The sequence below is a fragment of the Barbus barbus genome (genome assembly GCF_936440315.1).
Source record: "Barbus barbus genome assembly, chromosome: 13".
Classification (NCBI taxonomy): domain Eukaryota; kingdom Metazoa; phylum Chordata; class Actinopteri; order Cypriniformes; family Cyprinidae; genus Barbus; species Barbus barbus.
Genome location: NC_136741.1, coordinates 16,138,298 through 16,151,092, shown reverse-complemented (window position 1 = coordinate 16,151,092; position 12,795 = coordinate 16,138,298). Strand labels below are relative to the sequence as shown.

Sequence of the window (12,795 nt, the reverse complement as noted above, 5' to 3'; positions counted from 1 at the left end):
TATTAATTCATTATTTTGAACTTTCTATTCATCAAAGAAACCTGAAAAAAAGTTGTACATAGTTGTTTTAAACAATAACAATAATAATAAATGTTTCTTGTGCAAATCAGCATATTAGAAAAATTTCTGAAGGATCATGTGAAACGGAATAAATTGCATTTTAAAATATATTCAAATAGTAAACAGTTATTTTAAATTGCAAAAATATTTCACAATATTACTGTTTTTGCTGTTTTTTGATCAAATAAATGCAGCCTTAGTGAGCAGAAGAGACTCCTTTAAAAACTTTTAAAAAATGAAAAACTCTTACCCGTCTAAAACTTTTGAAGTGTATATATACACATTTGTTTTTCATTTTACTACTACTACAACTAGTACTAGTTGTTCAGTTCCAAGTTCAAAAATCTAGTTATCTAAATCCGATTTCTCAGACAGTGGAGGAAGTACTGTAGATATGTAAAGCAGAGAGCTTTGTTTCCCATCTAAAGAGTGAAAACAGAAGCTGACAGTAAGAGCTGATGGTAATAAGTGCCGGGAATGTCTTCTGACACTTACGGTAAAAAGAGGGAAGCTCAGACTGCTGGGGGTGGAGGGATGTATGTGAATATAGCAAAACACTCACACACTCCAACACATACTTTAGGCTTAATCGCACTTCTGCAAAACAAAACCTGGTGTTCCCAGTCCTATTCCAGGAGATCTGACTTTCTGCTCCAACCCTAATCAAACCCACCTGAACCAGCTAATTAAGATCTTCAAGAACACTTGATAATTACACACAGGTGTGTTGGAGCAGACTTGGAACTGAACTCTGCAGGAGGGTAGTTCTCCAGGAATAGGATTAGGCAACCATGGCCTACAGCTGCTTCCCAAAAACAAAAAGACAGGAAATAATGTTTGCTTGTGTCCTTATGTAAAGAACACAGGTCAATATATAGATAAAATGGCATCATTGCCACATCCTTTTCAATCATGATGGAAATGTTATGTATGCCACACACACAAGCACAAAAATGTACTACTTACATAGGGTGAACATGTGTTCCCAGACATGTCCTGGCCAGGATTTCTTTCATTTTTGCCTAAAATGTCCTGGTTTTGGCTTTGTTTTCCTATTGTTTTCATACTAGCTGAAGGTAGCAACTGAATAAACTGTTTGACCAATAGCGTGCATTCAAACATAATTAACCAATCATGGCATGTAAGAAGGTGGGATCTACAGAGAACGGTCAAAGCAATGCAAATAGTCATACATATAATGTATGATACATATAATGATTGCAGAGAGCATGTCAATAAGAAAACAAAGCCAAAACCAGGACATTTTAGGTAAGTTTAGAAATCCCGGCCAGGACATGTCCCGGAAATAGAGGATGCATGGGAACCATTAATAATGACCCTAAAAAGTATTTGGACACTTATGTTGGCCAGTTTTGCCATTGCTTTTATGCAAATGGTTATTTTATAATGGCTGTATGAAGGCAGGTTTGTGTGAGGTAAACTGGTCACATACCAAAATATTCCTCAGAGGGGGGATTGTCCATGTCATACAGCATCTTCTTTGTCAGACGGTCCAGTTCCTCCTCAGGACGACCCTAAACCAGAGCAAAGATACACACCAGGGTTATACATAATGTACACTCTCAATCACACATTAATTAGCTTGTATGCAAAATGCAGAGGAGCACAAATCTCACAAACGTTCTATAAAACACGGTGTTGTTTACCATAACAAGATAACACCAGGCTAATTTAATGATGAGTTGATGCAACATATTTTCATGGATGTGCACAAGCATCTCTTAATTAGATGGATCATCAGCCTAACGAGATCATCAGTCTATCAAATAACTCAGACATCAAGACTGTTGCTGAGGTTTCAGAAGGTAAAGGAGTCTGCTTTGCTTAAAGTGTTCAATGATATTTTGGTTGCAGTAGATGCTGGTAAAAATGTGGTACTGATTCTACTTGATCTTACAGCTGCCTTTGATACCATGGATCATAATGTTCGTATTGAGCGGTTAGAACATCTGATCGTATCAGGGGTACAGCTTTACAATGGTTCAACTCTTATCTCAAAGACAGGTCTTTTTCTGTAGAGCTAGGCAAGTTTTCCTCATCATCTGCCCCAATTATTAGTGGAGTACCTCAGGGCTCTATTTTGGGACCACTTTTTTAACTTATACATGCGCCCTCTGGGGGATATTATCAGGAAACACAATGTTTCTTTTCATCTGTATGCTGATGATACACAGTTGTACCTCCCACTAAAAGTTGGTGAGTCCATTCAACCATTGCTGGAATGTATCTCAGATATTAAAAAATGGTTATCGAAGAACAAAACAGAAATTATTGTTTTTGGTCCCCAAAAAAACGAGAATGAATATCATTGAGGAGTTGGGCAACCATTTCCTCACAGGTTAGAAACCTGGGTGTTATTATAGACTCAGAATTATGTTTATCCAAACAAATTAATTCGGTCGTTAGGAACATTTTTTATCAATTAAGGGTAATTTCCAAACTTAAACTATTTTTGTCTTTTCAAGATTTGGAGAAGGTTCTTCATGCTTTTATTACCTCACGTTTAGATTACTGTAATTCTCTGTACTCAGGTCTTCCTCAGTCATCGCTTTCACGTCTCCAGTTGGTACAAAATGCAGCTACAAGGCTGCTGACTGGGGCAAAGAAATATGACCACGTCACCCCAATTATATTTTTCAGCAGCTATTACGTCAGTAATATGTAAAAGTAATATGTTGATTTGGTGCTCAATTATTTATGCTTTATTTATTTTTTTATTTATTTATGAATAGAAAGCTCAAAAGGGCAACATTTATTTGAAATTTGAAGCATTTTATTTTAATCTTTTGTAATAACGTCAATGTCTTTACTGCCACTTTTAACGAATTTAATGCTTGTTAATGCAATTCAATTTTATTTATTTAAAACCCATAACACTGATGGGAAAAAATATAATCTACATTATTATTGTAATGAACTGGTCAGACACAGCAGGTTAGTAGAATAACAAAAGTGTTTATTAGGGAAGATTCGAATCCGAAGAACTGCGGGGTTCGTCTTCTTGATAGGTGAGTTAATGTCAATGGGATACAGGAGACCCGGGAGCAGGGATTAACTCAGTCTATGTCTTCTTGATAGGTATGTGGGTAGCGGGAACCTCCAGCGTGCAAGGGAGTGCTCAGTGTACCGTGATGCGTGTCCAGTGATCTGCAACCACAACAGTGTCCGTCGTCTGGCGTCAGGATCTGAGGATGAGGAAGATGAAGAGGAGCAGAACAAGAGGTAAGTTTCAACAGGTAAGTATCGTCAGGTAGTATACTCAGCTGTGAGTCTTGAGAGCGTCGGTCCTTGTGGTTTACAACAAGATCGGACACTGTTGTGATTGAGGAGAGTGCTTTTAAGAGTGTGGTGATTGTTAGCTGATGAGGTGCAAGTGCGGGTGATTAGAACTCTGGTGAAGTGGATCGTGGCAATTGGTTGGGAGGAGAGCCTGGCCGTTCTCTGACAGTACCCCCCTCTCCACGGCCCGCTCCTGAGGGCCGACCCCGGCGTCGTGGTGGTCTACCTCGTCCTCGAGGAGCAGGGCGATCAGGATGGTTGGAGTGAAATTCACCTAACAGAGCCGGGTCAAGTATATCATCCCTGGGAACCCATGCGCGTTCCTCGGGGCCGTACCCCTCCCAGTCGACTAGATATTCTAGTTGTCCACCATGACGCCGGGAATCCAAAATCTCCTGGACTTTATAGATGGCACCGTCGTCAATGATGAGAGGGAGAGGGGGTTCCTCGACCGGACCAGGCTCTGGGGAGACAGAAGGAAAATATGGTTTGAGGAGTGAGACATGGAATGTGGGGTGGATCTTGTATTGTGCAGGTAGTTGCAGTTTGAAGGTTACCAGATTGACCTGTTCCAGAATGGTAAAGGGGCCAACGAATCTGGGACTAAGCTTGCGGCAAGGCAGGCGCAGCCTGACGTCCCGTGTGGAGAGCCAAACCTTTTGTCCTGGATGGTAATCAGGTGGAGTCAAGCGACGAGCATCGGCGGAGATCTTTTGCCTGCGCACTGCCTGCTGAAGATGGTGGTGAGCAGAGTCCCAGACTCCCTCGCTCTCCCGGAACCAGTGATCGACAGAGGGTACGTCAGAAGGTTCCCCAGACCATGGGAACAGGGGAGGCTGGTAACCGAGTACGCACTGGAAGGGAATGAGACCAGTGGATCCTTGTCGAAGGGAGTTTTGGGCGTACTCGGCCCAGCCTAGGAACTGGCTCCAGGAGTTCTGGCGACCGTGACAGAAGGTTCTCAGGAATCTCCCTATTTCCTGGATTTTGCGTTCAGTCTGCCCGTTGGATTGAGGATGGTATCCAGAGGTTAAACTGACGGTCACACCTAGGAGAGAGAAGAATGCTTTCCATACCCGTGATATGAACTGTGGTCCTCTGTCGGAGACGATGTCTTCCGGGATTCCAAAGTAGCGGAAGACGTGGTTGAAGAGTAACTCGGCAGTTTGTATGGCAGTGGGTAGTCCTGGGAGAGGAAGGAGTCTACAGAATTTGGAGAAGCGATCAATGATGACTAAAATGCAGGTATTTTTATCAGAGAGTGGTAAGTCAGTAATGAAGTCTACTCCTAGGTGTGACCATGGACGATTTGGAATGGGTAGTGGTAACAGTTTGCCAGCAGGGAGATGGTGTGAGCTCTTGGATATAGCGCAGTCGGGGCAGCCCTGAACGAACCTTCTCACATCCCTTGCCATGTATGGCCACCAGAAGCGATCGCTTAGCAGCGAGAGAGTTGTGTTGGCCCCTGGGTGGCCTGTACCAAGGGATGTATGAGAGGAGTGGATGAGAGGAGTGCGTTGAGTCCGGGGTACATACTGGCGATTAGGGGGACAGCCCGGCGGATTGGCAGGAGGAGTATCGGAGACAACTGGAGGAGAGGTCCACACAATGGGGCTGGAAATAATGTTGGTAGGGAGAATCCCCTCGGGCTCATCTGAGACCTCTTCTTGTGAGTGAACCCGGGACAGGGCATCAGCCTTGATGTTACGAGGACCTGGACGGTAGGAAATTTTGAAATCAAATCTAGTGAAGAACAGCGCCCAACGCGCTTGGCGAGGATTGAGCCTCTTGGCATCTCGCAAATACTCTAGATTTTTGTGATCCGTTAAAACTAGGAAGGGGTGGTTGGCTCCCTCCAACCAGTGTCTCCATTCTTCCAAAGCTAATTTGATAGCTAGCAACTCATGGTTCCTGATGTCGTAATTCCTCTCCGCCGGGCCGAGTTTTTTAGAAAAGAAGGCACATGGATGGAGTTTCGGAGGGGTCCCCTGCTGCTGTGAGAGGACCGCACCTACTCCAGTAGTAGAGGCATCCACCTCTACTGTGAAGGGTAAATTTGGCTCGGGATGGACTAGGAGTGGTGCGGTCGTAAAGGCCTCCTTAAGGCGGTTGAAGGCTTTGGTCGCATGATGGTCCCAATGGAGAGACTTTTTACCTCCCTTCAGGAGGTCAGTGAGGGGACTGGTTATTGTGCTGTAGTTACTGATAAAGCGACGATAAAAGTTAGAAAACCCTAAAAATCTCTGTAGTTCCTTGATTGTAGTTGGTTGGGGCCAAGAGGTGATGGCTTCCACCTTCCCCTTGTCCATGCGAATGCCACCATGACTGATGATGTATCCCAGGAAATGAACGGTAGTTTGATGAAATTGGCATTTTTCGGCTTTCAGATACAACTGGAACTTACGTAGTTGCTGGAGGACCTCCGCAACGTGTTGGCGATGTTCGGCCAGGAAACGTCACTGTATGAAGAATACTCAGAAGGGATATCCACGGATCGTTGATCCACGGGACTCTCGATAGTGGTAGCTTGTAGGGGAAGTGAAACGGGTTCCCGACGAGTAGGTCGAGGTAGGTACGGGAAACATTGAGGGAAACAGGAAGAACCCCACTTTAACACCTCGCCAGACTTCCAAGATGATGAGAGCCTGGCCGTTCTCTGACAATTATCATACTCTATAGACAAAGATTTGTATTTATTTGTTTGTTTGTATTTATTATTGTTATTATAATTATTATTATTATATATTCTTTACTGCAATAATGCATGACAGGGGTTAAATATGTGCTTAAAGGGTTAGTTCACCCAAAAAAAAAAATGAGCCTGTGCTCATCCTCGAGGAATCCTAGGTGTATATGATTTTCTTCTTTCAGACGAATCCAATCGGAGTTATATTTAAAATTCTCCTGGCTATTCCAAGCGTTATCATTGCAGTCAGCGGGTGTTTCTGTTCAACAGTCCACAAGTCGTCAAATAAAGCGCATGCATCCATAATAAAATGTGCCTCACACGGCTCCGGGAGATGAATAAAGGCCTCCTATAGCGAATCCATGTGTTTTTGTATGAAAAATATCCATATTTCAAACGTAATAAACACTTTTCTCTCACTTCTGCTGCCTGTCGTATGCAGAAGCCATTCTGCGATGACGTAGGACGTATGTGTCGCACGCGCCTCTGAGATATGCTAGTCTCACGAGTTTGTTTACAGGAGCAAAGGAAGCAAAGTTTCCTTACTTTAGCAAAGGAACACCAGTCTCCTCTTGGCTTATATCGAAATTCTCCAAATTTTTTCTTTACAAATCCTTGGTTTGTACTTATAACTCGTGATCAGCATTTGCTTTGTTCTCTCTCCGCGTTCGTCACTAATCACGCAACGCCGACGTCCTTCGTCATCCGTCGGAACGGCTTCCGCATATGACAGTTAGATGAAGTGAGAGAGAAGTGTTTATTACATTTGAAATATGGATATTTTTCATACAAAAACGCATGGATTCGCTACAGGAGGCCTTTATTCATCTCTCGGAGCCGTATAAGGCACGTTTTATTATGGATGCGTTTGCTTTATTTGACTTGAACTTTGACTTTATTTTGACTTGTGGACTTGAACAGAAACACCCGCCCACTGCAATAATAACGCTTGGAATAGCCAGGACAATTTTTAATATAACTCTGATTGGATTCGTCTGAAAGAAGAAAGTCATATACACCTAGAATGCCTCGAGGGTGAGTAAAACACAGGCTCATTTAAATTTTTGGGTGATTTAACCCAAAGACCATAAAACAACTTTTTTTTCTGTTAAACATTTTAAACATTTAGTAAGATGCATGAAAAGTGAAAGTCTTGAGGCAAAGAACCTACCTTACAAATCACAATTTTACAAGTCACAATTTACTCTTTGTGCCTGAGCATGTCTGAGTGACATGGCGACAGTGGTAACATTTTAAATTGCCATGTTCAAATCTCATCTGTGGAGGATGTCAAGAAATGTCAGGCGTAAGAGTTTATATACTAGTGGTAAAGAAATTACATATTACAGCTTTAATTTAGGCAAAAATAGGTACTACTCAACATATCACGCCTCTTGTTTTCCGTTTTGTTTAACCAAACGATCAAAATGACCGAGCCAGGTGATCCAAATACTGACTGACAAACAAACAATCAGAATCCTAACCCAATGTCAGGGCTTTTGCATCCAAAACCATTAAAGATCATACAGTGACCATTTACCGGTGCAAAATAAGGTCAAACAGGAAACCACTCCAAAAAAACACATCAACAACCCTGTTCAATTACAAAAAATTAATTAGCTCGTTCTGCCTCAGTTTAGCAACAACTTTATCAGCACTGAAGATGTTCACTCATGCAGTTCCTTTCTTGTCACAGGTTCCTTCACCAATCTGCACGCTGTCAGGCCTGTGAGACGCATTCTGTCAGTAAGATACAGAGCCGGTGACGGCATTTCACACAGACAGTGGGAGGGAAACTAATGAAAACTTTCATGTGGCGAAAGCCCACACAAAAACTTTTAATTCAGCATATCTCCACTTCCTGAAGACAGCTAATTATTATGGTGGGGGTTAGTTACTCGTATATGGACACAGAATGTTGTGGATGGATGTAAACAATCAAGGAGTGCTCAGGAAAGTTTTTGCAGATCTATTTGTTAACCTGTGTCTGGGTATCCAGGTGGACCCATATCCCTTCACAGAATGAGGGACCTCGATGTTTTCAAGAACTATGATGTGTGGAGTTTCTCATTTGAGTTTCTCAATCGCTCCATGTGGTTTATGACAATTTGACATGTGTGGGCACAGTGGATTATTGTGGACAAGAAAAACAACTAATTAAAAAGAGTGCTGTGTGTAATTATCTCTCTGCATGTACGACTTGTATAATAAACTGTTATTTATATATGTTAGCATTTGCATTATATTTAGCATTATAGAAAAACATTAAGGAAGGGGGAATTAAACGTATGAATACACTTACCCCTCAAACACAGACCACATTGGATGTCCTGGCCTTTTGATGTGTGACTCATGTGTAAATGAAGAAAGTGTATACAAATTTATTTATTCTGAGTGCATGTTTATGGAGGGTGCAGATGACCATTACTGTGATTATAATAATTGTGATTTTTGTGAAATTGTGAAGTATTATTTAAAAATTTGGGTTACATAAACAATTTTGTTAAAAATATCCAACATAACTACTGATTTATGTGCATGTTTAGACACTACCGTTCAAAAGTTTGGTATGATATAAAAAAATATATACTTTTAAAGAAGTGGCTTATGCTCACCAGTGTTGCATTTATTTGATCAAAAATACAGTAAAACAGTAATATTAAAAACAGTAATTTTACAGTTTAAAATAACTGTTTTCTATTTTAATGCATATTTTAAAAATTAATTTATGCCTGTGACGGCAAAGCTGAATTTTCAGCACCCAGTCTTTAGTGTCACATGATCCTTCAAAAATAATTTTAATATGCTGATTTTTTTATTATCACAGATGAAAACAATTGTGCAGCTTAATATTTTTTATGAAAGCATGATGGGTTTATTATGTTCAAAAGAACAGCATTTATTTAATAAGAATATAATATTTCCATAATAATGTAAAAGGCTTTACTGTCACTTTTGATAAGTATAATGCATTCTGGCAGAATAAAAGTGTTAATTAAATAATTTCTTTAAAATAAAAAAATAAACAATAATAATAACACCAAACTTTTGAATGGTAGTGTAAGTTTAGGTGGTACACTTTAGAAACAGACTCATGAAAAATGAAGCTATTGAAGAAATGTGCATTGGATTTTTCAATTGCATAAAGTACCTGTTATATTGTTATTCAATTACTGTCCAATATTACTAAAAAGCATCTAAATAAATTACATAAGAAATATGCTGAATATTTCAACAGCTACATCTTTTTTAGAATAAAGGCTTAACCAGAATGTGGACCTTAAACAGAAAATTGTGTGCATGTAATTGGGGCCAGGGACTGAAATGTCACTGCATTTAGTGGCTGCTGAAACAGGTGGTTAGTGACTAAGACATGTTTTTGCATTGAAGTACCATGCAAAAAAGTGACGCTCACCCATACCGTTTAGCAAATTGGTCTGTCTTTCATGTGAGTTGTATGAGTCATTCAAATTCAAGACAGAAGTGTAAGATAGACGGAAGGTAGTAAGAGGCAAGAAAGGTGTAAACAGAGTTTTGAACCAAATTTTACTGAATAAAGCCTTACAGTACCGCTACTCTGTGCCATGGAGGAAATACTCACTTTTAGTATAAAAGCACATCTCTCACAAGCTCAATGCACATGTGCTAGTCTTTCAAGAACATGGTTATGGTTTGCATTTCTGCTAGCATGAGGTCACTGTTTTCTCCCATAAAAATGATTCCCTGAAGAGTCATTTCCTCCTCTTCTTCCAAAAGGAACAAATAATTGTGATACTCATGTGGCTCTGAAAGGTGTGATTTCCCTGGCTTGTATTGGACACTGACTGTTGTATCTAAAGATAAGGCAGTTACTCAATGATCGTTTCCTTTGGCAAGCCTCTAATCCCTCGATTAATAAGTCCTGACTGATAATCTTTTTGTTAATTAATCAGTATGAACACATTCTATACACTCTGACAATACTGCGGTACGCCTTCCTTAGTTTATGCTGAAGGAAAATAAAAATTCATTAAATAACATTTAAACCTCATTGGTTTATGCCGTGTGACTTAATTATGATGTTACTATGCAGTAACCACTGAGGTTTGTTGCCATATTTGATTAGGACTCTGTACGCATGAGTTGATTAATGTTTTGATTTGATTTGAGAGTGAGTAATTAAGCAGCACAACTGTTTTCAGCTTTGATAATAAGAAGAAATATTACCTGACTACCAAATAAATCAGCATATTAGAATGATTTCTGAATGATCATGTGACACTAAAGGCTTAAGTAATTTCATCACAGTAATGCATCACCGATATAAATCACTACATTAAAACTACATTTAAAAATGAACTCACCCCAAACTTTTCAACAATAGTGTGAATTTGGCCATGTTCAATAAATAAAGTGATTCACGTCAGAAGACTAGGATTAAACCACCTGCAGTTATATTAATTACATACATATTACTTATATGTCCTTAAAATTTTGGACCCCATTGACGATTATTGTCAAAGTTTCTCAAATATCATTGTTTGTGTTTTGCAAATGAAAGAAAAAAAGGGGTTTGGAGAGTAAGCAAATAAAGACTGAATTTAACTTTTTGATTGAACTATTCCTGTAATGTGATTTAGTAAGATGTAATCAGCTAATACTCTATGTTCCATTGAGGGAATCCATCAAAAAAATAGATAGTCTGATAGAATAATGGCTGTTTGGATGCGAGCAGAAGTAGAAAGGGGATGTATAATGACTTGGTGGTGTGCCAGAGGGGGGCACAGGTGGAGCAAAGGAGGAAAGGATGAGGAGAAGACTCAGTCAGAGGCTACAAACCTCGACTCTCATGCTGGGTTATCGGCATTATGTCAGGGACCATTACACACCACATTGCTGGTGTGTGTTCACCTGCTGCCCCCCACAGGGAGCATGCTCAGTGGGGCCATGGACTAAACACCAACTCCAAACCCCCACCTACTGTACTGCACCAAACTGTCTTTACCCTCCACTGAACATCAGTTTCTGCATTTCCCAGTTCTTATCTCTCATTCCCTAGCCCTCCATGACAGAACTTTTAGAAGCAGGAAAAAAATATGCAACAATTTTTTTGTACCTTTCTAACTTTTGCCAGTATTTGGGGTTGCCAAGTGCTCTGTTAAAATGTACCGTGTAGAAAACGTGAAATGGGAGATTTTTAATTTTCTAAAACGAAACATCTTGGCCACTTTTATTGATCAAATTAAAAACAATACTTATACTCAGTGTATGACAATGAGCAACCATATGCGTTTTATCTTGACAAAGAAATTCTACACTTAAACATAAAATTCCCCTTCTGTCATGAAACACAAGGGCAGAAAAATGCCTTCAACTCTCACTGTAACCCATTTGTGTGCAGAATAAATTTAGAATAATGATGGGCGCCACCTCCATTCTATTTGCTTATGTCTGGTGTTTAATATTATCACAAAAGTTGAATGAGAAAATGACAGGGCTGACAAGAGAGAGGGACAGAGAGTAGATGAGAGAATGATCAAGACATGCACACTCCTCTTGAGTAGAAATACACAGAATTCAACGATTGGTTAATGTTATAAAATAACATGTTAAAATTAAGTACTATGACAATTTAAGGGTCCTAAATAATGAGAACAATTGTAAGGGTTAAATATTACAAATGAAACAAGGAAATATTGATACTTAGGGTCAATTATGTATTGCTAATTTATTTAAAAAAAAGGACATAATAGAGAGGACCCCTGCAGACCCTCACGACTGTGTCAAGGACAATAAATCTCATAAAATTTTAAATAATTTGAACTTTTAATGAAGGCAAGGTTTGTAAAATGACATATGGTATGACTACCTAAAAACTAAATAATATTTATTGATCACTAATTAATGATTTATGATTATTAATAATATTCTTGATTAAGACCAGTAATTCATTAAATCATTACACAGTATTTATTTTGACATATTTGTAAGAAAAATGCAATATACCTTTAAAAATTATTTATTTGAATAATAATAATAACTGTGTGTACAGTTACAGGTTTAAGGAAATACTTTATTAATTTTTACTACAAAACTTTTCTTGGAAATGGTATGTTTCTTCATGTTTAATTTGTTACTTGACATTGCTTTATATTTATTTCTTAAATTTACTAGCAGCTTTTGAGTGAAAATTGTTTCTATACCAAATTATATTTCAGTGTACTTTCAATGCATAGAAATGCAAATGCATTACAGTAAAGTTTAAAGCATGAATTTTGCAGATTTAACGCCATTTTACGGCACCTTAGTTCCCATTTTGATCTTGTTTACAATACTTGGAACCATAGTACAGTTTGTGTGTGTGTGTGTGTGGATACATAGCGACATACCACAGATATCTGTCACATTCTATGGTATGAGGCATTAAGTGAATAAGCGTGAAAATAAATAAATAAAACACCTGCAAAGGACAGTCGGCTACTGCAGAGCGGGAGAAAGCAAAAAAAGCACAACAGAGGCAAAAAAAAAGCTCAAGGCCACCTAGAGAGGAACTAGCAAACACACAAACACACACTCTTACACGCAGAAAGTATACATTTGCCTCTGCGTAAAATGGGTCATGTTGTTTTCAGCTCTAATTAAAAAGTAAGTGGGAAAAACACAACAGGCAAGTCTGAAGAAAGAAACTGTGATGACGGAGATCTGTATGAAGAGAGAAAACATGCCATTGATAATAATTAAAAAGATCAAGAAACTTCCACTAATGGAAG

General features: G+C 39.2%; 1 protein-coding gene across 4 annotated transcripts in view; it reads right to left on the bottom strand.

Moving 5' to 3' along the window:
- Window positions 1–12,795, bottom strand: part of lpp (LIM domain containing preferred translocation partner in lipoma) — a 232,146-nt gene that overhangs the window by 69,549 nt on the left and 149,802 nt on the right. For all 4 annotated transcript variants that reach the window (XM_079431836.1, XM_079431834.1, XM_079431835.1 and 1 more), the window contains exon 7: window positions 1,514–1,595. In XM_079431836.1, coding sequence (XP_079287962.1) covers window positions 1,514–1,595 — 82 coding nt within the window. The remainder of the gene's footprint in view (window positions 1–1,513; window positions 1,596–12,795) is intronic.